Raw genomic sequence first — 22,987 nt, forward strand, 5'->3', positions numbered from 1 at the left:
CACAGTACAACTGCACTAATTTCCTTTATGAATACAGTTAACAGAGCAAGAAACTGGCCAAATAACCTCAGTAATACTTCTTGATCTTTTTGAGGCCTTTTGATACAGTCTCACACCCCACAGAAACTTTCTTCTCTAGGTATTTCTTCACTCTTTCTCAACAGTGGTTTACCAGCTATTTGTCTGACAGACAACAACATGTAAAATAGCAAGGCTGTCTCTCCCAATATCTAACCAGCAACGTAGGATTGTCAATACCTTCATAAATAGCTTTCATACTGCCTCCCATCAAAGCTCCTTAAATCCAGTACACGTATGATTCTACAGTTATCTCCTCCTCTAATAACATTGCATATCTAAGGCAAATAACCCAGACTGCCTTCTGCTCCGTAGAATCTTGACTCAACAATGCACAACTGCTGCTCAACTCCAATAAAACAAAACTCTTCCTCTTCACACCTAAGACACTATCATCCGACTTTAAGATATATATTTGCTAAATACAGAAATTGAAGTGGTTTTACATGCTGAATTATTGAGTGTGACACTAGACAATAAATTTACGTATACACAACGCAATCAATAAAATGCACTACAAACTAAGGATGCTGCATCGGCACAAAGATTTTATGGATACAACCACCAAAACTACACTGCCCACAACTTACCTGCTCCCTTCTCTACTATATGGGGCCCTCATTCTGCCCAACCTTCAGATTACATTAAAAAGTATTCTCGAATCTTGTTAGAATAAAATTGCTACATTTTCTATTGGTGCATCTTACTACAAACACCACTGCACTGCTTTTAGTGCACTTAACTGGCTCGAATTCCCACATCATCGAAATTATCTTCAACTAGTAATCGACCACAAAATGATATATCAACCTGAAAACTATCCTGCCTGAAATGCAGTTCTTCAGACCTACATATGTACCAGGGCTCTCCGTTCTGAAGATAAGAAACTAGTAACTCTGTATAGACCAAACAAAAAAGCTGGACAATGTCTGTATTCCTATACTTGCTAAACTTTGGAATGCCTTACATATGGCTGTCAGAGCTATATCAAACCTCAAGAAATTTTAATTTGCACTAAAGTATTTCCTTCTCATGGCACTTCTATGCACCTAGTACAAAACATGCTAGTTCCCACCTGCACTCCCCCCTTACATTATCCCTTTTCTACCTCTTTCTTCACTTACTCTTCCCCTACGCTTCACCTTAGTACTTCAACTACCCTTCTCCCACTCTCTCCCCTCAAATCTCTTTGCATCCACCTTGATCTGAGCTATATCACCCCACCTTTATCTTTGCTACTTCTGCTACCCTTCACCCATTCTCTCCCCTCAGTCCTCTTTTCACACATCTTTATCCTGACAGTTACACCTTTCTATACTTACACCACTTCTTACACCATCCCTTTACACTCCCCTGTCCTCCTCCTTTAACCTCCTCCCCCTTATATTAATCAGTTCTCACCTAAACTAACTCCCGCCCCCACTTCACTACAGATACTCTCTCCTATTTCTACTCCTTTGTCTTCTCCTTCTATCCCTACACTTGACACCTTTTCATCTATTTTGTAACTCCATCATGGTGTAACAATGCCTCTCATGAAGAATACACTTTTTGCCATATCCTATTGAACTTTCTCTGCAAAAATGTGTCTGAAATCACAGTTGTCAGTGTTTCATATATGCTACTTACAATGTTTTTTATATGCTACCTGCATGTTAGATTTACTTGTAAAGTCTCTTTTGTATACGACACATTCTCCTACATCCGTATATCTGCTTTTTGTTAATAGTTAGTGGGAATATGGGTTATATTCTTTGTAAAATATCAATATGTTGTTTACGCTTGTAAAGCTTCTCATATACAAATGTTTATTTACACCTTATTTCTGTTTTCATCTGTATATTACCTCTTCTCCTGCTCTTGTTGCAAATGTTATGCCAAATGCCACTTTTGCATTGTCATTTTTTTTTTTTTTTTTTTTTTACTATATTTTAGTTTCTATTTGTGGAGCTTTTCTCCTTGGGCCTGCACTGAAAGTGGGTTTCTAACCCAGTCAGACTTTCCCAGTTACCAAATGTCAAATAGATAAACAAATATTACCTGGCAAACCAAAGGCTATCTTAGCTAGAGCTGTGGCTGCTTCCACTGCTTACTTTGCTAGAGTTTTCATTGATGAGATTTGTGCTACATCTGCTTGTTCTCCATTTTATACCTTTGTATCACATCACTGGTTGGATGCACAGTCTAGAGCTCATAAATCCTTGGCTCCACCATACTTCAAAATATCCTTCCATGAGCCCGCCTGGGTTTTCAGGTAGCATGGGACTCTGTCCCAACTGTTGAGTCGGTTGGAAAAAAAAAAATCTGATGCTGATAAGAAACATATGTACTTAATCATAACAGTAGATCAGTGTTATCTTGTTCCATCTGTCTCCACATTCCATTCCTCTGCCCCCAATCCTAAATTTTCAATTTTTTGACTCCTGGTTGATCAGGTGGAATTTGTCTTTTTTGATAGCCAGCTGCTGTTATTCCTGTTCCTTGTTGCCTAGTTATAGGTTGTTAGGTCTATATTGTACTCGTTAAGTGTAGTGCTAGCTACAAGCAGATGAGCCCGATCTGAGATAGTCTAGGAAGCAGAGGAATTTAAGGTAAGGGAGGATTCAGAGCCCTGGATACAAGCTTTTTTAAAAAGCACTGAGGTTGGATCTGGTCAAATCCAATAACCCAACTGTTGAGCCAGATGGAACAAGAAAACCTGGATATATCATTATGGCAAATACATAATATATTATTTCTGTTGTAATACTTTAGACTTTCAGCTTTTCCTGGTTAGAGGTCGCCACAGCAGAACTCCAGTCTACTTATGATTGGCAGTGGATTTTTATGGTGATGAGTTGCCAGCCCGACACACAACCTTCAACGAAGGCACTCCCATTCACGATCACACCTACCTGCATGTCTTTAACATCACTCGACTGTGGGGAGGACATGCAGACTCCACACAGAAGGCACTCCAACCGAAAATCGAACGGGAGAACCTCGTGCTGTGAGGTGAGAACGCTAACCACTGCGGCTTAGTATTTCTGTTGTAATACAATAAAGACAAATTCCGTAGTGAGCATTTTATACCACCTTGAGTAGAATTGGTGTACTTAGGCGTAATGAAAATGGATGAAATGCAACGTGGCACATTCTGATGGCCTTGTAGGGCTAGTTGAAAACATGGGTTGTATTTTCTAGTAAATTCTTAGGGTGACAAATCTGGATTTACAATTATAAACTGTAGTAAAGTTGTACTTGTAGATGCAAATGCAGTAAAACAGGTGACCACTGATATTGAATGCTTTTGCAGTTTCCAGTAATGCTTTCTTTTTTTGAAGTAGCATTTTGAATGCTAGAAAATTTTACTTTTGTTCAGTTAAAAAAGGAATAATTAGTAGAGCATATAAAATATTGCATGACAATTCTAAGAATATCAGGGAAGCTTAGACATGATTGGGAAGAGAGATAATGTGGTATATATATATATATATATATATATATATATATATATATATATATATATATATAGCTATGTCTTCCAAATATGCAGCAAAGTGTAGAAGATTTAGGATCTCTGCATAGGTATTTTTGTACTCCAAGTAGCCTCCAAAGAATTTTTCCTCAGGTAGGCAGCAAATGTTGGAGGTGTGATGAGGAACAAAGAGGTAACTGGGAACATATTTTCTGGGAGTATAATGAGTTGTTGAACATTAAAGATTCACTGCAGACTGCTTTGTCAGACATACTGGGTGAGCAAACTGGGGTAACTAAGCAAATGATCTTTTTGAGCTGTGATACACAATCGGAAATGCCTAGACCTAGTCTAAACCAACTTTACTAAAAGTAGTGAATATAGTAACAGAGGTAAAGCAACTGGAATTGGGATCTTTAGAAAAGAGAAGGAGCAAACTACAGAGGAAAATTTGTGAATTGTGGAAACATTATAAGCACAGGAGGAATGAGGTTTAAAAGAAGGCAGGATTGGAATGAGCTATGTAATACTTAATTGACAGTGACTGGATATATTATAAGTTGTGTAATGTTCACAACTACAGTTGTTTCAACTGAGTCTGGAATGCATAATGATTGCAACTAAAATTGTATTAATGTAGTTTCTTTTTCGTTTATACAAATATAAGATTGCCTATGTCATACGTAATAATTTAATAAAGATGTTTTTTAAAAAAAGAAAGAAAATGTTACTTTTGATGTCAAAGAAATAATGCTATTCATTCTTCAGTTTTAAGAGTAAATTATAGGGACAAAACTAAATAAAATCATAAATATGAGAGAAATGAAAAATATTCACATTTGTTTTGAGGTAAATTTAAATTCACCTGCATCAGAAAGGTTTGAGATTTTAATACTGAAGTAACAAGTTGAAAACCTGAACATGAGTTCTGTCTTAAATGTGCTTCTAAAATACAGCAACTACTAGCTTTAGCTGTTTTTCCATCCGTACTGTCCAAATGGAGTGTACCCATTCTGAGAGGGGGCCCCCACCTCTGACAGTGAAGTCACACATAAATAATGGCCATACTGCTCTCAGAGATGTACACTGCCCTTGCAACAAGCCATATCATTTCAATAGTGATCATGTAATTAACCTCTGCATTCGCAGACAACATGACTTACCCCCAAAGCATAGCCTCCTCCTTTGTAGTCCTCTGTGTGGTTGTGAGAAAAATGAAAGCAATGACCCCAGTAATATATTTAAGCACTTCCATGTAGGTCATGGAAAGTTCCCCTTCTTGATTGCACATCACACCTGACTACAGCCCCCCCAAAAGATAGCCAACATCATTTTAAAAGTCTGCTATTCCCACCTCTACTAAGTCGTTAGTCACTAACTGCCCCCTGCTTCCATCTACATACACCCTTCTTATATAGATGGCTGCTTCTGATGATCACCAGTGATTTGTAATGGTTGTAAGCAAAGAAATAAACGACTCCCACACAATGCTTTGTAATAAGTAAATAAATATGACTGAATTTATGTTGTTGATAGTATTACTGTTATCACTGCTCTCTCTGGTTTCTTGCCATTAAAAGAGTGCCTACAAGTGAAAACTTTCCATGAAGTTTGGAACTTCTGTCCTCTTGGCATTTTCTAGTCACATGCCTAGCATTTGCTAGGAAAGCACTTGATTTCAGGTGCATAGATTACATAGTAACAGGAAGTAAATGAACTGCCTGTGCCCTGTTACTGTGTTATACATGAGGACTCTTGCTAACAAATGGTGTGACCTTTCACTTTGCTTTGTGTTCCTATTCTGTTTAATGTGAAGCTCTGGTGAGCAGTTAATGTAGTAGTAAAATAATTACTCTACAGGTGTCCTGAACAATGGGATATGTTTTTATTTTAAAATTTTGCTTATAAGGATTTAAAAATATGTTAAAGTATTAACTCTTCATTTGCATACAACAGCATAACTTCAGCTTTCCCATTGGGATAACAGGAACCGAGAAAAAGGAATTCAAAGAACAAAGGGCTGGAAAAATAGAAGAAACTTTAACTAGTCATTCAGATGAACTGATAAAGCTGCAAAAAAATCAGAGAATGACATGAAGTAAAAGCTGGCAACTGTTTAAAAAAATAGTAGTGTTAGAAAACTAAGTACACAGAGGAAAACAAAGGTTTTCTCCTGTACCAGAGAAACTGGAAGGAACAGACTATTAATTTTATGAAAGCACAAATAAGCAACTGGACTGGCGTTTGGCTGCAGAATTTGTTAACTGAAATGGCACATCGAGTGCATGCTCCAAACCTAGCCATGAGAAAGCAGTCAAAACCTATTATTAACAAAGATGTAATCATGATAGCAGAAAGAGTTGATCTTGAAAAAAAATTGTGGCAGAAGGGCAAAGTATTAAAAACTGGAGACAGCATAGTGTTTGTAGAAAATGAGTATTCGCTGTACAGCAGGCAAAACAGAAGGAAGTTTATCCTAGCAATCAGGGAATGTCAACAGGCAATTGTTTGATTCAAGCTGCTGTATCCAGCTGTCTTCAACATGCTTTTCTTTTTTTTTTTTTTTTTTTTTCTGGAGGATCAAAATAATTTTTTGATGCAGAACACGCTGAGAAGGAAATAAAAAAGCAAGTTTATCTAACAAAAAGTGAGCCGGCAAGCAGAAGGATCTTATCACATTTGTGAAATATGGTTTTGCAAGAAAAAGTGGCTGAAAAATACTGGGTTTTTGTTGACTTAGTTAAACTTGTGGGTAGACTGTAAAGCATAATCTCCACTTTATATTAATATTTAGTAGGACAGTAAAAGGGGGGGGGGCGAGTAACTGAAAGTAAAACAATTTTTATTATTAGTATTTGTATAAAACATTTTATTGTGGTATAAACTGCATGTTAGATACAGTAAAACAATTTGTGTAGTGTGCAGTCGGGTATTTTACATTTGGGGGGAGTGTTTTCAGTGACTCTTGTATGTGTTAAAGACATTAAAGTAAACAAGTGCTTTTTTAGTTGTAAGAAGTATATGTTTTACCATGTAATGAGAAAAAATGCTGGATAAAAGCAAGTTTAATGTTCATATGCTGTGATCTTGGACTGCTGAGGAAGGGGTAGGGTGTAAAAGAGCACTGATTATATTATATGCAGAAATAGGATACTTTCTCTTTATTTTACAAAAGTGAATGTCTAGATTAGAAAAAAAAATGTTTTCAGCTGCTTTTACAGTATTTGTGTTTCCTCTTCCTACTCTGTCACTTCAACTTGCCTTTTCTGCTACTTGTTCTCTAAAGTGTTCAATTGCATCTTCTGTGCTGCATTTAAAGTGTTATTCTGTCTCTTCGTTTTGGTTTAAGCACTTGGGCTTTAGGCCTACCCCTTAGCTCTCCCTGGCCTCTCTCCCTCAGATTCTGACAAATATGGATGGACAATTTCCTATGGTTTCTCCTGCCAGCCTGGGTGATATGAGCATCCTGAGACAACCATCTATTACATCCACAATTTGAGAGAGATGCAATCACACAAAAAAGCTGGAGTCTATGCTGTCTCCCTCACAAGCCAGTATATCTGGCACTGAGAAGGTTGGCAACACAATAAGTAGACACCACACACCCACATATGCGGAGAATCTCAACAAAAACAAACCCAAACAAAGGAGACCTCAGAGGCAAAAACACATGAGAATTCCACAACCATCCACACCACATACCATGCATAGTCCACACACCAGTGTCTCGCAACCACTAAGGCCTAACCATAAACCCAACATGTTAGTCATAGGAGACTCCATTGTGAGACACATAGATGTGTCTCTCACCAGGCTGGATAAGGAGAAAGTCACGGTTAGTTGTTTGTCAAGTGCCAGAATCCGCCATATCACACACACGCTCAAGTCTCTCAATAACAGGTACTGTTATAACTCTGTCATAGTCCATGTTGGCATAAACAACTTGAAACGTACCTCCCTGGGCTATATGAAGAGAGACATGATTGAGCTCGCTGAATGTGTGTCCCAGGCAGGTATATCCCTAGCCTTAAGCAGCATTCTACCATCACCCAGAATGATGCCTCAATACAAACAGAAAATTAATGACTTTAACAATTGGCTTAGTTTCTGGTGTCATTCCAGGAGGGGTCCAGTGCCAGACAACCTGGGAAAATATAATAGACAGACCACGATGCTTTGCTAGAGATGGCCTGCATCTGTCTCATTTGGGCTTCAAGCTTCTGGCAAAGGCCCTTGCCTCCCCCATAGTGACTTTTTTATGAAAAGTCATGAGGTCGATGCTGCCAACATAAAAATCTCAACAAAACGCAAATTAAAGGTCAAGCTGCTAAACGCTGGGAGTCTAAACATGAAACAGCACTCATTGCAAGCATTCTTAACCTGGAAGATGCTAACATTTGTGCAGTCACAGAAACCTGGTTCAAAGCTGTGGAGAGCACCGCAGCTTTACCTGCTTACTCATGCTATCATACACTCAGACCCCAAAATGTGGGCAGCAAAGCCAAAGGAGGTGGAGTTTCAGTATATATTAAAGACACACACACCTCCATGCTGGTCAAACAGTATGAAGCACAGGAGACACTCCAGGTGCAGTTAACCATTAACAAGACCCCTATTCAAATTATAGCTATCCACAGGTCCCCAAATTTGACTCAAGATGCCCACTCTACCTATCTGGACCTCTTCAAATCTATCAAGATTCAACCCTTTAACCCTGATTTTGGCTGACTTTAATTACCCAACCATAGATTGGAAAAGTTTCTCATGCCAGAACACACATGCCCAGAGATTCCTCGATTTTATCAGTGCAAATGCCCTGGAACAGCTAGTCGATACCCCCACAAGAGGTGATAATATCTTGGACTTGATATTAACCAACATGAGTAACCACTGCAGCACCCCTATGGTATCATCCTCCCTGGTAAGATCCGACCATAAAGCGGTCACTTTAAAGTCTCCATCTCCCGTGACCCCCCCCCCCCCAGCTAGGGTCAAACAAACAAACCTCTTCAAAGCTGATTACAGCCTCCTGAGGGATGATATAAACAGCTTCACAGCCCCTCCCCCACTGTAAGAACTGGCAATAATGTCCAAATCTACACCAAAGTACTATACAAGAATTTATATAGATGCATGGAATCAGGAATACCTGACAGGTCAAAATCATACTCAGCAAGAAAGAGTAAACCTGTCTGGTGGACATCTGCAATAAATAAACTATATAACAAAAGGAAAAAAATTGCTATCCAGGACCAAGGAGGAGAAGGTGCCCAATTGGAAGCAATTTCTCCTTAGCCTGAACAAGCAGATAAGAGCACTAGTGAAATCCTCTAAAGCTAACTTTGAGTCCAAATTGGTCACATCTACTAGAGACAATCATAAGGCCTTCTTTACATATATCCGCAATGTCAAAGGAAGCACCCAGATCTGTTCAGAACCGGTGGTCAAGGACACCACATACACATATGCTGTAGATATAGCCAATCTACTGGCTGACATATTCAGCAAAAACTTCTCCCCTCTATCCCTCCCATCAGTAAATCAGGACATCCCCAGTACCTGCTCCCCCCACCCTTTATCTTTAGGGAACAGGTCATCGCTGCCCTCTCAGAAACAAAAAATACAGCCTCCATGGGACCCGATAACATTCCAGGCTGCATCCTACATGAGCTCAGGCATGAACTTGCAGCACCATTAGGCACCCTATTCAACCAAAGCCTGAGTACCAGCTTTGTCCCAGCTGAGGGGAAGACAGCCACTGTCATCCCTTTACACAAAGGTGGAGCATCCACTGATCCAGGAAATTATAGACCCATCAGCCTAACTAGCCTGATCTGCAAGGCCATGGAACAGATTATTATGGACTTCATTAACGGGGACATTGGCAACCTCCAAACATTCAACCCTCACAGTTTGGTTTTGTCAAGGGCAGGTTATGTCTGTTAAATCTGGTCGACTTCTTTGAGACGGTCACCAAAGCTGTGGACAAGGGGAAGACAGTGCACACCACCTACCTTGACCTGGCCAAAGCCCTCAACACTATTTCCCACTCGGGCGTAATAGATAGACTCTCTCAACTAGGCATCAGTCCATATGTTACTGGATGAGTAGCAAACTGGCTCACTGATAGAACCCACCTAATGAAAATAGGGGAAGCCACCTCAACCAGTAGACCGTAATGAGCAGCATACCCCAGTGATTGGTCTTGGGGCCTCTGTTATTCAGGATATACTTTTCTGAGGTGCAGGCCAAAACTAGTGGGCTATGGCTGACCAAATTTGCAGATGACTGCAAGCTGGGCGCAGTCATCAATTCCCCAAGTGATGTGGACATTCTCCAAGTGAGTCTCACCCAAACAAATGACTGGTGCCAGAAACATGGCCTCAAGCTGATTGCCAAAAAATGCATCATTATCCCCTTTGGGGAGAGTGATGTCCCCACATATTATCACATTAATAACAACGTCCTAAGTACACAATGAGTAGTTAGGGATTTGGGTACCCATGTTGATCGCAACCTGACTTTTGACCACCATGTTGCTTCTGTTGTGCAGAAGGCTTTCTACATGGCTCACCTCATAAGTAAGGGTATCTCATCCAGGGACAAGAGAGGTCATAAGATCCCTGTATTCTTCCCTTACAAGGCCAGTTATTGAGTATAATGCCACATTTGGCATGTACCTCGCAAACCACATGCATCAGCTGGAGAGACCACAGAGGTTCCTCACCAGGACATTCCGGGGCCTCAAACACTTACCCTACACAGGCTAAAAGCCCTGTCCCTCTACTCAATTTGATACAGACTCCTCAGACGTGACCTCTGTCTGGCATACAAAGCAATCTCAGACCCCGCCTTGATGGGACTACTGCATATCTGCAAGTCAAGCTCCACTTGAGCAACCTGTACATGTGACCTCAACCTAGTCTGTGATATCAGTAGGACTTGTTGGCGAGACAGATTTGTGTTCCAGCGACTCCCCCATCTGTGGAATAGACTCCCTCTCCACATGAAGCAGAGTACATCATTATCCTGTTTTAAGTGCAACTTGAATAAATGGATGGGAAACAGAAAGTACACTCCTGGGATTCCACCTTTGTCCCTGCTGGTCAGGGCCTTTGGGTGCTGAGTTGTCTAAACATGAGCTAAATTTATAAGGGCCTCAGGGCCTATAGCCTAGTAACATCCTGTGATCCTAGGTGCACACTGTATTACATATCTGGGAGGGGAAGGAGATAAGAAAAGAACACACAGTGATCAGTGTAACTACAAGCACAGGCTGTAGCATGCACTTTACCATGGGCAACCTTAAGTTTAGGTTAGATAATGCCTGTAGGTGCATCTGTCAATTTAGGGCATTTGTTCCTTTCTGGAAGGTTACACTTCATGTTTTGAAGATGTACATAGCTTTGTGTGTCACCTCTTGTAGTAGACCCATAACGAGCGGCATACTCCAGAGATCAGTCTTGGGCCCTCTACTGTTTGGGATATACTTTCCTGAGGTGCAAGCCAAAACCAGTGGTCTGTGGCTGACCAAGTTTGCAGATGCCTGCAAGCTGGGTGCCATCTTAAATTCCCCTAGTGATGTGAATATCCTGCAAGAGGGCCTTACCCAAACTAATGACTGGTACCAGAAGCATGGCCTCAAACTGAATGCGAAGAAATGCATCATTATCCCCTTTGGGCAAAATAGCACCCCCACTAATTAATTAATAACAATGTGCTAAGCGCACACACAGTCGTGAGGGACTTGAGCACCCAAGCTGATAGCAAACTGATTTTTGACTGCCACGTTGCCTCCGTTGTTCGGAAGACTGTCTACATGGCCCACCTCATAAGTAAGGGTATTTCATATATGAACAAAGGAGGTCATAACATCCCTGTATGCCTCCCTTATCAAACCCATTATCGAATATAGTGCCCCCTTCAGCATGTACCTTGCTAAGAACATGCAGCAGCTGAAGAGACCACAAAGGCTCCTGACCAGGAAAACCCAGGGACTCAAACACCTGTCCTATACCAATAGGCTAAAAGCCCTGTCCCTCTACTCAGTCTCATACAGACTGCTCAGATGTGACCTGTGTCTGGCATACAAGGCCGTTTCAGAGACCCAGCCTTGATGGAGTTGCTGCATTTTAGTAAGTCAAACTCCACTCGCGCAACTCACACACAAGGCCTCAACCTGGTGTGTGACATTTGTGACGCCCGTGCACTGGCCTAGCAATCAAGGAGTCTCAATCCTTAACACTAACACTAGTGAGGGGCTTCCATATAGGGAAAGGATAATGAATACACACACAGTAAAGTACAATTTCCCTTAAGAGCACACAGAGATCACAGTCAGTCTAGGGCTAGTTTCTCCCTTTCTGTCCAGGTCCGCAATAAGACTCCCCACTGGCACAGCTATAGGGTCCAGATCTCAGCCTAGTGGGCAAGCTAAAAACCTCCAGCACCCTCTCTGTCCAACCAGTGCTTCATGTCCCTGCCCAAATAGCTGACACACACACACTTAGAGATAAGAGTTGTATACAACCACACAGACACTCCTAGGGAAGGCTGGCACAAGTTCAGCTCTGCCCCTTTTCTGCCCAGTCTAAAAGGTAGTTCCAGCTGCCAGCACCCACTAATATCAGCTACTCAAAGGCCCTTCTGAAAGGGTGTCCAATTATTACTGTACAATATTATTATACAAATGGTAAGTGTGACTGAACAGTCAAGGCTTATTAGAGTGACTTGGTACAGTATCACCATAGACATGCAATGTACTCTAGAGCTTAAATTAACTACATAAAACAGCCACATTTGAAAGGGTTAAAAATATTTAATAATAAAAACATAAGGCAATACTTCTTATTACACAGTACTAGTCAAGAGTTCAGAGATCACAGAGAAATACTTAAAATAATAGCGTAGAAAAGTTATGACATCAACACAGAAAAACAGTCTAATCTTCCTAATTCCTAGCTATTTCTAAGAGAAGACACAGTTCTAAATAACTTACATATGGAAACAGGCAATGCTGGTGATGTTGCATGTTATCAAGACAAATGCTCAGAGCTCTCTGATTCTCTCTGTTTAAATTGATAACACACAGCTGCTTTACATGAAATCATTCTTACACTTCTCTGGTGTTCCCAGGCTAACAGAAACTACATTTACATTCTTTACACCTGGTCGGAAACCAGAGCAATAAAGGACATTTATACATGCAAATTCTAGCCATTAACTCTGGTCTTAAAACAATAGGCAGGATGCCTCCCTCTAGACATATCGGCTTTGAATTTTGACATCAAAGAATTGACTTATCAGCTTTGTTAGAACAGAGTGCACTGAGTGCACTGTTACACATTTACAGTTCAATATCCAATGCAGTCTTTTCACATTTAAGAGATCAAGCCTGTGGCTTACATTAATATTTACAAATGACAAAATTATCTACAAAATTCTGTCTGGCTAGGCTGACAGCCTTTACCTATCTTCACAACATTAATAGAACTTGTTAGCAGGATAGATTTGTGTCCCAAACACTCTTCCATATGGGGAATAGATTCCCTCTCCATGTCGGAGTACCTCACTAGCCCTCTTTAAGAGGAACCTGTACGACTGGATGGGAAAAAGAAAATAAACCCCCTGGGATCCCACCTGTGTCTTTACTGGACAGGGGAAACTGATGATAATTTTTCCTGGAGACATGGGCGAAATTCTTGGCTAGGCTTATAAAGGCCTCTGGGCCGATAGCCTAGTATCATACTATGAACCTATGAAAGGGCCTAGTATCATACTATGAACCTATGAAAGGGATGATGACGAAGCAAGGGGAAGTTCAAGAAATAGAGAGAAAGTGGGATTTTTGGATGCATATCCTTAAGGAGGATAATAACTAAACAGAATATTATATTTATAAAATAGCAGAAAGTATTCTAAGAACCAAGCCAATACAAGAATGGAGAAACGTGATTTTGTTAGGGGTGACTGCAAGTAGGAGGTACAAAAAATAGGCAAGAGGGGGCTGGAATTTACTGGAGGATCCTGCAAAGGAACCAAGATATTGGGAGCAAATAACTCGGAAAGGTAATGTGTGGGATGAGGTCGAGAAGTCTTTTGGATGGCAGGCTAGAGACTGCCTTCCATGACAGGGCTTGATCTCAGAGTACAGATAAAGAGAAAGGGATAGGGGAATTTTTAGTGAAAGACCTATTCTGGTAGAGTTTTTAGATGAATCTGGAACAGAAACAATTTTTTAAAACGGGACAATTAGTTGGGCATATAACATATTGCATGATAACTATAAGAATCAATCAGAGGAGGTTAGAAAAGAATGGGAAGAGAGACTGGAAAATCAATTTACAAATCAGTGGGAAGGCATACATATATAGATATATTTATATATATATATATATATATATATATATATATATATATATATATATATATATATATATATTGCTCTCACGTATGCAGCCAACTCTAGAATGTTTAGGAAGGTTTTAAGATCTTTGCTTGTTAGTGTTTGCATATTTTCTTTATACCCCAAGTAGAATTCAAAGAATTTTTCCTTAGGTAGATAGCAAATGATGGAGGTGTGGTGGTGAAGAAAGAGGTAACTGTGAACTTATGTTTTGGGAGTCTAATGAGTTGGCAGATTTTAAAAATTCCCTATAAAGTGTTGTATTAGAAATATTTGGTGAGCAAATGGCTGTAAGTAGGTAAATGATTCTTTTGAGCTGGGATACATGATCTGAATTGTCTAGACATAGTAAGGCCTTATTAGGTTTAATTCTATTGGCTGTTCAGAAAGCAATTACTAGAAAGCGGAAATCAAAGTCCACACCAACCTTATCTAAGGTATTGACTGTTATAAAAGAGAGAAAAAATGGAGGGAGGGATCTTTAAAAAAAAAAGAGATGATGTGAAGTACATAGAAGTAAATGGAAATTGTAGGAACAATACATGCATAATGAGGAGGAGGAGTGAGGTTTAAGGGAAGGCAAGAATTCAGCAATTTTTTTTTGTAAATTTGGACTGATGGTAGTAGCTAAGAAAATATATGTGATGTATATTGTATTTCAATGGAAAATGTTAAAATAGTTCATTTGTTTCTGTTAATGTATGTTTGCCTATGTCTTGAGTGATAATTTAATAAAGGTGTTTAGGAAAAAGATGATGTGAAGTTCCTGTTTGAATCAAGTATGCTGTTCTCTGAAGACTGAGATGTAGTCACCTATTCAAATATCTCATTCACTGGAAATGACAATTATATCATAAATTAGTTTTAAGATGTTCTATGAGGACATACATGAATGTTGTACTTTGTCTATTTGCCATGCTTCTTTTCACTGTTCAGTTATGGCATGCTTAAGGAATTAATTTAGCTGCAGACATTATCCTAACATTTATCTTTGATGTTATTTGTTTTACAGAGATTATATTAATTAGCACAGCTATTTTTGGATCTGGATGGATGTATGAAGGTAGTCAGTGGGTGGTACAGGGTAAGATTTGTTTTAGAGACTGAATAGCTGCCAGGATCCCCATACTGTTAATTTGACACACAGGACTGGGGTGTAACACCCTATTGTCTTGGTATCAGTCTAGGAGAGCTAGAATATTTTGTGGGAGAGACCAAATAATGTATTCTGATGATGCTAAATTGTGCTTGCTGTTAATGTCACTAAATGGTCTTCTTTCTTCAAGGAGGCGTGCCTAGAGCACGATCACTTAACATGGTCGACATCTGAAGAAATTAGCTGAATCTCTGTCATTGGATGTGGGTATAGAAAGTGTTTGGCATTTGAGCAGTACTGTGTAAGATGTCATCTGAATTTTTGCTTGTGGTGTACTACACATTTTGTTGCAGAATACAGGGTCCAGTACTCATGCTTAATGTTGTGTGTTACCTGCATACTGAGCATGTACAGCATCCATATAATTTAAATGGAGTGGGTGAGTGTGATGAGAAAGAGAATCAATATACTTATATCACAGTGCAATTTTAGAACTGTCTGGCACTAGCTTGCTTAATGTTGAATGCATTTAGTGTTCAAATATTGTGTTGTTCATCACAAAGCCCTAAAAGCAGAAATGGTAATTAATTGCTGAAGTAACTGCTTCTCAAGTCATACACGCTGCATATTGGTCAGGATGGCAGCTGAAAAACTCAACTATCAAAAGATTTACTTTATCTTCTTTCCATCAAAGTATGTTTCATTTGCAGTCATAGTCTCATAAAAATGGAAATGAAAGTAATAGGAGTCATAACTGCTACTGGAACAGAATATTTCTGAAAATGGTACTTTTTCACAAATTCAGTGAAAAAAGGTAAAAAGACAGTCATTTTTTTTGTTGTTGTTGCAAAAAGCAAATATTTGCCTTTTTTTTCTAAATAATGGTTACCTCAGTGGTAATTTTTTATTAAATAAGGTGGGAGCAGGCCCCCTGGCACAGAGGGATAAAGTCCACACTGCAACCTAAATGACCCAGCATTGATCAGTGACCCAGGTACTGGAGTAGGACAGGGTGGGAGTAAGTGAAAAATGCCAGCTCCCCACCTGAAGGGAGACAGCCTGTTCTGCATTGCAGTCTTCCAGCAAAGATCTGGAGACTGAGTAGATATCATTAAGGACTATGGATGCACATATCTCACCAATAATTTCATTCTCTAGCTGTGATCTTTGCACACATGGGAACACACACATCTGGTCACCAATATTGTGTTATGTGGCTGTCAGGCTAATGTGGTGATGAAGTTAATGTTCAAAACAATAAACCTTGATGGCTGCTTTGATGATGTGCCCCCCCTATGCCCTAGTTGTTACATCGAAAGTACAGTTCATCTTACCGCATTTTCATGGGCCCACTTTAGCGAAAGTGCATTTTATCGAAAATGCACTTTCGCTAAAGAAAACCAAAAAAAAAAACCATGCGGTTTGCATGTAACGTTAGTTGTACATCAACATGTAGTGTTGATGTACAACTAAGCAAACTCTTGTTGAGATCGTGGTACAGTGGGGATAAGGGAATATTTCCTTTTCCCCACTGTAGTGCAATCTCAGTGTGAGAATATTAAAGTAGGGGGAGTGGGGGGTGCAAGGTGGCTTGCCCCCCCCTGCATAACTGTGTTTAGTGTTTTTTTTTTTTTTATTTAGTTTTTATTTTTATTTTTCTGCAAAAGTGCATTTTCGATATAATGCACTTTCGCGAAAGTCCTTAATCAGAAGTACGGTTCGATGAACCGTATTTTCGATAATACAACGTAGACCCGTGCCCCCCCCCCATACACAGAACCAGTTGTCAACTGGAGAGGAATGAATGTATTAACTGGGTCATTGGAGAGCTTAATGCTTGGCTGTCAGTAGGGGACAAAATGATATAAAAAAGTATCAGGAAGTTACAGGGGATTGACACCTTTCTGGCATAAAGCACTAATTTTTCCAAGTATGTATTTGCAGTCTTCTGATTACAATTTTACTGCAATTTTGGCGTAGTGTTCACTTTTTCTGTGGGCACCTAAATGATACTGTGCAAACAGATGCCAATGCTTAAAATGTTAGCTTTTTCAGAAATAGTGCTCATAAATTTTATAAAGGGAATCCGAGTGTTACAAAACCCAGGGAAACATTGGAGTGGATTATTATGGACTCTTCCGTTTAAAAGGAATGTTAAGGCAAATGTTTTATCTTTGAAACACTGGTGGGCTTGATGATGTTATTATACTTACCCTTTTTCCGAAGGCACTTATGGAATGAGTAAAGACCTTTTACAGCCCTCCAGCAACATCTGGGGTGGGTAGAAATATGAAAGCACTCTTACAGTCATTTTACTTTCTTAAGTGGGTGATATATGTACAGTCCTAAGATATTTGTACTTTGTAATTTAAGAGAAAATGTCTTGACAGAAATATGTTTTGCTGTCTAACTTATCAGATAGTGTGAACAAATGTACTGTTAAGAAGTGGCTTGTGTTTTTTTCTATCTGCTTTGTTCTGGGAATAAAAAATATTCTTGCATTAGTGATGCATGAACAAGGGCTAAAGACTAAAGATTAAACTACTAAATTAACAAGTAATGCATTTCCTCTCCACTGCCAAGCTACTTTCCATGGCATCAGTAATTATGTTCTTAGGTGAAGAATGAATTGCCTGCGTACATTTTGGCTGATATTATTTTTGGTGTTTTATTTTGCAGGGATGCTGTAAAGTGACAGTTTTGTATCTAACTTTTATTGTAATTTACTCCACAAGAAATTACAACAAATGGAAAAACAACCTGGTTAGACTTTACCTAAAGAAGTGCATAAGGCTTAGAACTTGAGACACTGTAAACAGATAAAATACTGTTAAGGTCATCAGGTGCATTGTGTTTGTTTGATGTTAACCTTTTCAGTTTCTCCCAGTTTAAGCTAAGGGTATTTCTTTTCCATTTGTTTTCCTTTTACACAGAAATTCTGTCTTTGTGAAATGAAAGCTGAAAGAGATTGTCATTCTCCTAAGTACTAGGAAAATGTTTTTGGGTTTTCTGTAGCCTGCAGCATACTTCAGATATTGATTACTGCTGTGATACTGCATTTGAGACGGCAGTGCTGATCTTAGTGATAATAGTTTTCAGAATGACTGCACTTCTGTAGCTGCTAGATATCCTGCCTAATTGGCTATAAATTGTTTTCAGGTAGCCTAGCTATGTACCTTGCTGATAAGAAAAAAAATACTCTCTCTTGTTTTAATACTGTCTGGAAAAGAAAGGTTATTGAGACAAGAAGTTGAGGTGGTTACCCGTAATTTGTAGCAGCCTCGCTGCCATGAAAACTGCATATATTCCTCTTCCTATGATGTTTAAGGTGCTTACAGTACAATTACCTTTTAGTATACTAGGTTAAGAGTGATTTAAACAACTAGTGTTTCATATTTTTACACAAAGTTTATGTAAAAGTAATTTTCTTAGGTTGATAGTTTCTGTTTCCCCAATTTGCAGTCTTAAAACACTAATAAAAATAATGCGTTGGTGTATTTTATTCTGTTATTGTATGTAGAAAGCCCTAAAGGAGAATGTAAAAAGAAGAGAAGCTGAGGAAAAACAGAAGCGCGCTAAAGTAGCAAAGGAAAAGGCTGAAAAGGAGAAGCGAGAAAGGCAACAAAAAAAGAAACGCTTACTGGAGATGAATGCAGGTAAGAATCCATGAAACAGAGGCATTCATGACATATTTGCAAAGTATTTTCTTCTTGTTTTTTTTTAGAATATTTACTATCCAGTGCCTCTTTCCTAATGAATGTTGACGGCAAAATATATTTTGTTCTTGGTTGAATGTATAATTCTTGAAGTAATGTAGGTTGTCTAAAATGTAAAAATATATATGTATTTATATAATACATGCTGTTAGTTTTGGATGGCTTCAGATTTATCACCAGCTTGAGGTAAATGATGTGATTCATTTATACCAGTAACCCTGGAGCAAAACAGGCAAAAAAGAAATGGCTTCTTCCAGTTTTTGTTCTTATAGTGAGGAGTTCTGTATTAAATGGTCAAAATGACTAATCTTCCAAACTCACATCTGCTTCTCAACAGTTATTAGCAGTTAACTGAGTATGAGAAATGAGGTGATAATTCTTGCTATCTAGGTAGATTTTGTTGTCTTGCCACATAATGCCAAAAACTGGTCACCTGAACACTCTGGAGTTGTTTTGGAAGTGCCTTCTTGCTTGCTTCATAGAGACTCAGTAGTCAGTGTTGGTTTATGAGGTGGGGAACGTAATGACTGTTTTGCATATTCTCTGGTTGTAATAGTAGCCCACTGTATAACCTAGAGCTCAGTCTTTTGAGTGCATTTTTACTACTTCGTTACTACTTCATTATTATTCTGTGGTTATTAGTAGATGATAAAACTGGGCATGTTTCCCGGACTTCATTCTTGATGCAGAGCAGTTTCCTGGATATTGGTCCTGGGGATTTGTGGTACCTGGGCTATGGAGCGACTCTTATTTGGGAGGGACGTAACCTCAGTTGTTATTACTGAGATTTACATGTTTTCTAAACCACAAAGTGCATGACAAGGCTTACTCTGAATTTGATTTTCAGCTCACCATGGAGATCGTCTGTTTTGATGGTGGAATAAGTTGGATGTCCAGACCATTGAATTTTTAGTGTCAGTTTTTGCTTCCCATCCCTAACTTGAGCCTGTATTCTGCACTCTGCATTATCAGCCTTTGCAGAGTATAGCTCTGAGAATCAAGTAATAGAACTGGGAATTTCTACTGGATCTCTGCAGTTCTTGGATGTTGAGCACCCTCTTTCTTCTCAGGCTTTTGATTCTATTGTTTCTGTTTGTATTTACTTGCAGCTTGAACACCCTACAGACACTGTGAAGGAGATGAGATTAGTGACTTGAAGCATGCCTCTTAACTGTACAGATTTTTTGCAGAATGTCCAGATTTTTGTCTCATATTTTTGTCTGTTCCTCATTGAAGATTAAAGTCACTAAATAATACTAAGTAATGACAGGCATTTGAATATCAGACTTTATATCCTTCAGAAAATGCGTACTTATGCAAAACCTGTTATTCTAACGACTTTCTAAGTTTATAGGAGCAATATTTAAATTCTGTCCATATTTTTGGGCTTTTGTCCCCCATTCTTTCTGGCTTTATCCAGATTTCTTGCCCTGAGAGGTTGAGTGGTATGATTTGAACTTTAGAGCAAATATGGCATCAGTGAAACTGCAAGATGGAAGCCTTTACACAAGTAGCTTATGAGTGCTATAAGTCAGAAATATCCCACAAGAAACCATACTTATGTGCAGGGACATTTCGTTTTATAGCCATTTGAGCAAGTCATCTTTTTGGAAACAGAAACATATTGTCCATTCAAGCCTACCTGCAGAAATGGAGAATTGTTTTATGTCGAGTGTGGGTCTTATAGTTGTAGTGCGGAAATCATCAAGATCACAAGTCCCAGCCAGACTACATTGATGACAACTAGGTTTCAGTAAGTATCTTTTGAATTAGTTGTGAGAGAAGTAATGACTAAGGGTCATGCTCCTACTCCCATGGAATGGGAATGGAAACTGTTCTGGAAACAGTGACTTGTGGGTAGGCCATAAGGGTGGCTTTCTTGCTTTAGAAATGTATTTTAGCCTGATCCCCAGCTGCATCTTACTCTGAGTACAAATGAGCATTTTTCTGAGTTAACTTGTGTCAGTGTATGGTGTGTAGGAAGCTGGCTGGTGTGGGGATCAGAATGTAAACACCCACTGCTCTTCGGTTAGCATGGGTGTCCATATCCTGCCATTGTTATGTCGTTGGAGTATCAGTGACTGGTGTTGTTGCTGAGTAGTGAATGAAATGGGGCTCCAGCAGCGAAATGACACATTGATGTATTAAAAATGTGCATCCTTTGAACTCCGGGCCAAGGTGTCAGCCTGTGATGCTACTATCCTAAGTTCAAGAGGTTGCCACAGTGTTTGAAGCCTGTCCAAGTACATGGAATAGAAGGATATTTTGGTCAACTTGCTTTTACTGCATGATATAGGTCTGCCCCCCCCCCCAGTAGAGCACCACTCTGTGTTAAGATTAGAGGAGCCACAATGAAAGCATGGATTAAGGTGTGAGCAGGCATCTCATAATGGGCACAGCTCAAGCTTAGTTTAGTTGCCAAAGACCCTTGCATTACAACCCTTGGGAGGGGGGAACCAGTGTAGGGGAGGCTAAAGGAAATACACAGATGAGTAGTGTGATCTTCCCACTCTTCATTGCCTTGATGCCTTCTCCTACCAATTGAGAGCCAAATACTCAGTGCGTCAGATTCCTGCAACATTTACACATGTCAAATGTTACAGAAGTACTGATGGTAGAGCTAGCATGGCAAAGTTTGCCTTCTGTAATATCGATCTCTTAAGAAACTCTAAGAAATTTTTGAAGCAAGCAGCAGTGTACCTGACAACAGTATAAAGTAAAATTCAGTTTGAATCAAATACAAAATCTCAGCATGGTATGCCTGTATTGACCCCATAATGGTACTAGTTATATGGAAAATACTGTGAGGCAAATTGGGTATTATTTGACACACTTTACGATGATCTGAAAAGACAGAGGTTTCACATCCAACTTAAATACTGAGTATCAGTACTGCCAAAGAAGTTTTGGCTCCAGACAATGCTTTTGAACCATAAGAAGGTTAGTGTTTTGTTAGCTAGAGGCACACTTAGATGCTGTAATTGTAGTAAACTAAACACTGTTAATGTATCTGATAGGCTTACTCATCCAAAGTTAGTTAAATTGCGTATTGTAACTGATTTTTGTGATTGCAGTTCTGCAGATTTAGTTTGTTGCCTTTTTCATTTGTCAGTGTCTATTTATAGGAAATCATGAGAACACATTTTGGGATCAGAACTAGAGAGGTTCTGAGGTTTATACACAGTTGTAATACATATACTTCAGTCACAGAAAAGAGCAGATGATGTGTTTGCGCTTTTTCCTGTTCTGGGTTGTTTTGGGTGGAAAATTTACTTTTAGAGGTTGAGAATCGGTGCTGATTTGGATTACATTATAGGAAGTGGTGTCCTTGACATCTTGCCCATAAACCATGGGTTAGGCTGACGGGAATGACATGTTTAGTTTGCTTTATTGCTGCAAAATGCTAACTGGTCATCATATTTGTAAAGAGGTGGTCTTGTTAAATAAGGTAGTTTATATTTTTAAATAACATTTAATGTAACAGAACTAGCATAAAAACTCCAGTTTCTTCTAATAAAACTTAGAGCATTATAGAGAGCATTCTTGTTTCATTTTTTTGTTGTGTTTACTTGCTCTGTGGCTGGAGTGGTACAGTGATTAATACTGTGTTGCTTCACAGACAGATTCTGGCTAGGGTGTGGTCTCTGCAGAATCTGCTCATCCCTCTGGGTCTGAATGGGGTTTTTCACAGCTTTTGCTTCCCTTGACATTTCAAAGAGACACTGTTGATGAAATGGGGATTCTCTAAAATGTTCTTAGTGTACACGCTTTATGAGAGAGCGTGTGCGCATCCTGCAGTGGTCTGATGTTCCATCTGGGATGGCTATGACTCTTCCACAACTCTGAATTTGATTAAGTTGATAATTAGAGAATAGATAAATAAAATAAATAAATGTTTCTTAGCTGCTATTAGGTATTTAAATTAAAACAGATTTTTATGGTGAAATAGTTGTTTTTAACACTTCTAGCCCTTGATTTTGCTTATAGTTTCCAGATTAGAGGCACTACATTTCTTTAGATTTGGATTGTTATTGTGTACTTTTTATTGTAATCAGTCACAAAGTGGCCATCTGTTTAGTTCGCTATGGTGCATTTGCCTCACTATAAAATATTTCTTACACAGGAATATGTCAGTAGGGTTTTGTTTGACCACAGTGTTTTAGCTAGCACTACATTGATGCTAATATGATGCCAAAGAATCAGTCATTCAATTTATAGAAAGTAAAACTTTCCTA

At 39.1% G+C, this 22,987-nt stretch overlaps 1 protein-coding gene across 3 annotated transcripts in view; it reads left to right on the forward strand.

The window, feature by feature from the left end:
* The window catches only part of DIAPH3 (diaphanous related formin 3), a 4,946,160-nt gene that overhangs the window by 4,179,303 nt on the left and 743,870 nt on the right, over positions 1-22,987 (forward strand). For all 3 annotated transcript variants that reach the window (XM_044072887.1, XM_044072888.1, XM_044072889.1), the window contains one exon: positions 18,557-18,692. In XM_044072887.1, coding sequence (XP_043928822.1) covers positions 18,557-18,692 — 136 coding nt within the window. The remainder of the gene's footprint in view (positions 1-18,556; positions 18,693-22,987) is intronic.

The sequence above is a fragment of the Protopterus annectens genome, chromosome 5.part1 (assembly GCF_019279795.1).
Source record: "Protopterus annectens isolate FY-2018-M chromosome 5.part1, PAN1.0, whole genome shotgun sequence".
NCBI classification, from domain to species: Eukaryota; Metazoa; Chordata; order Ceratodontiformes; family Protopteridae; genus Protopterus; species Protopterus annectens.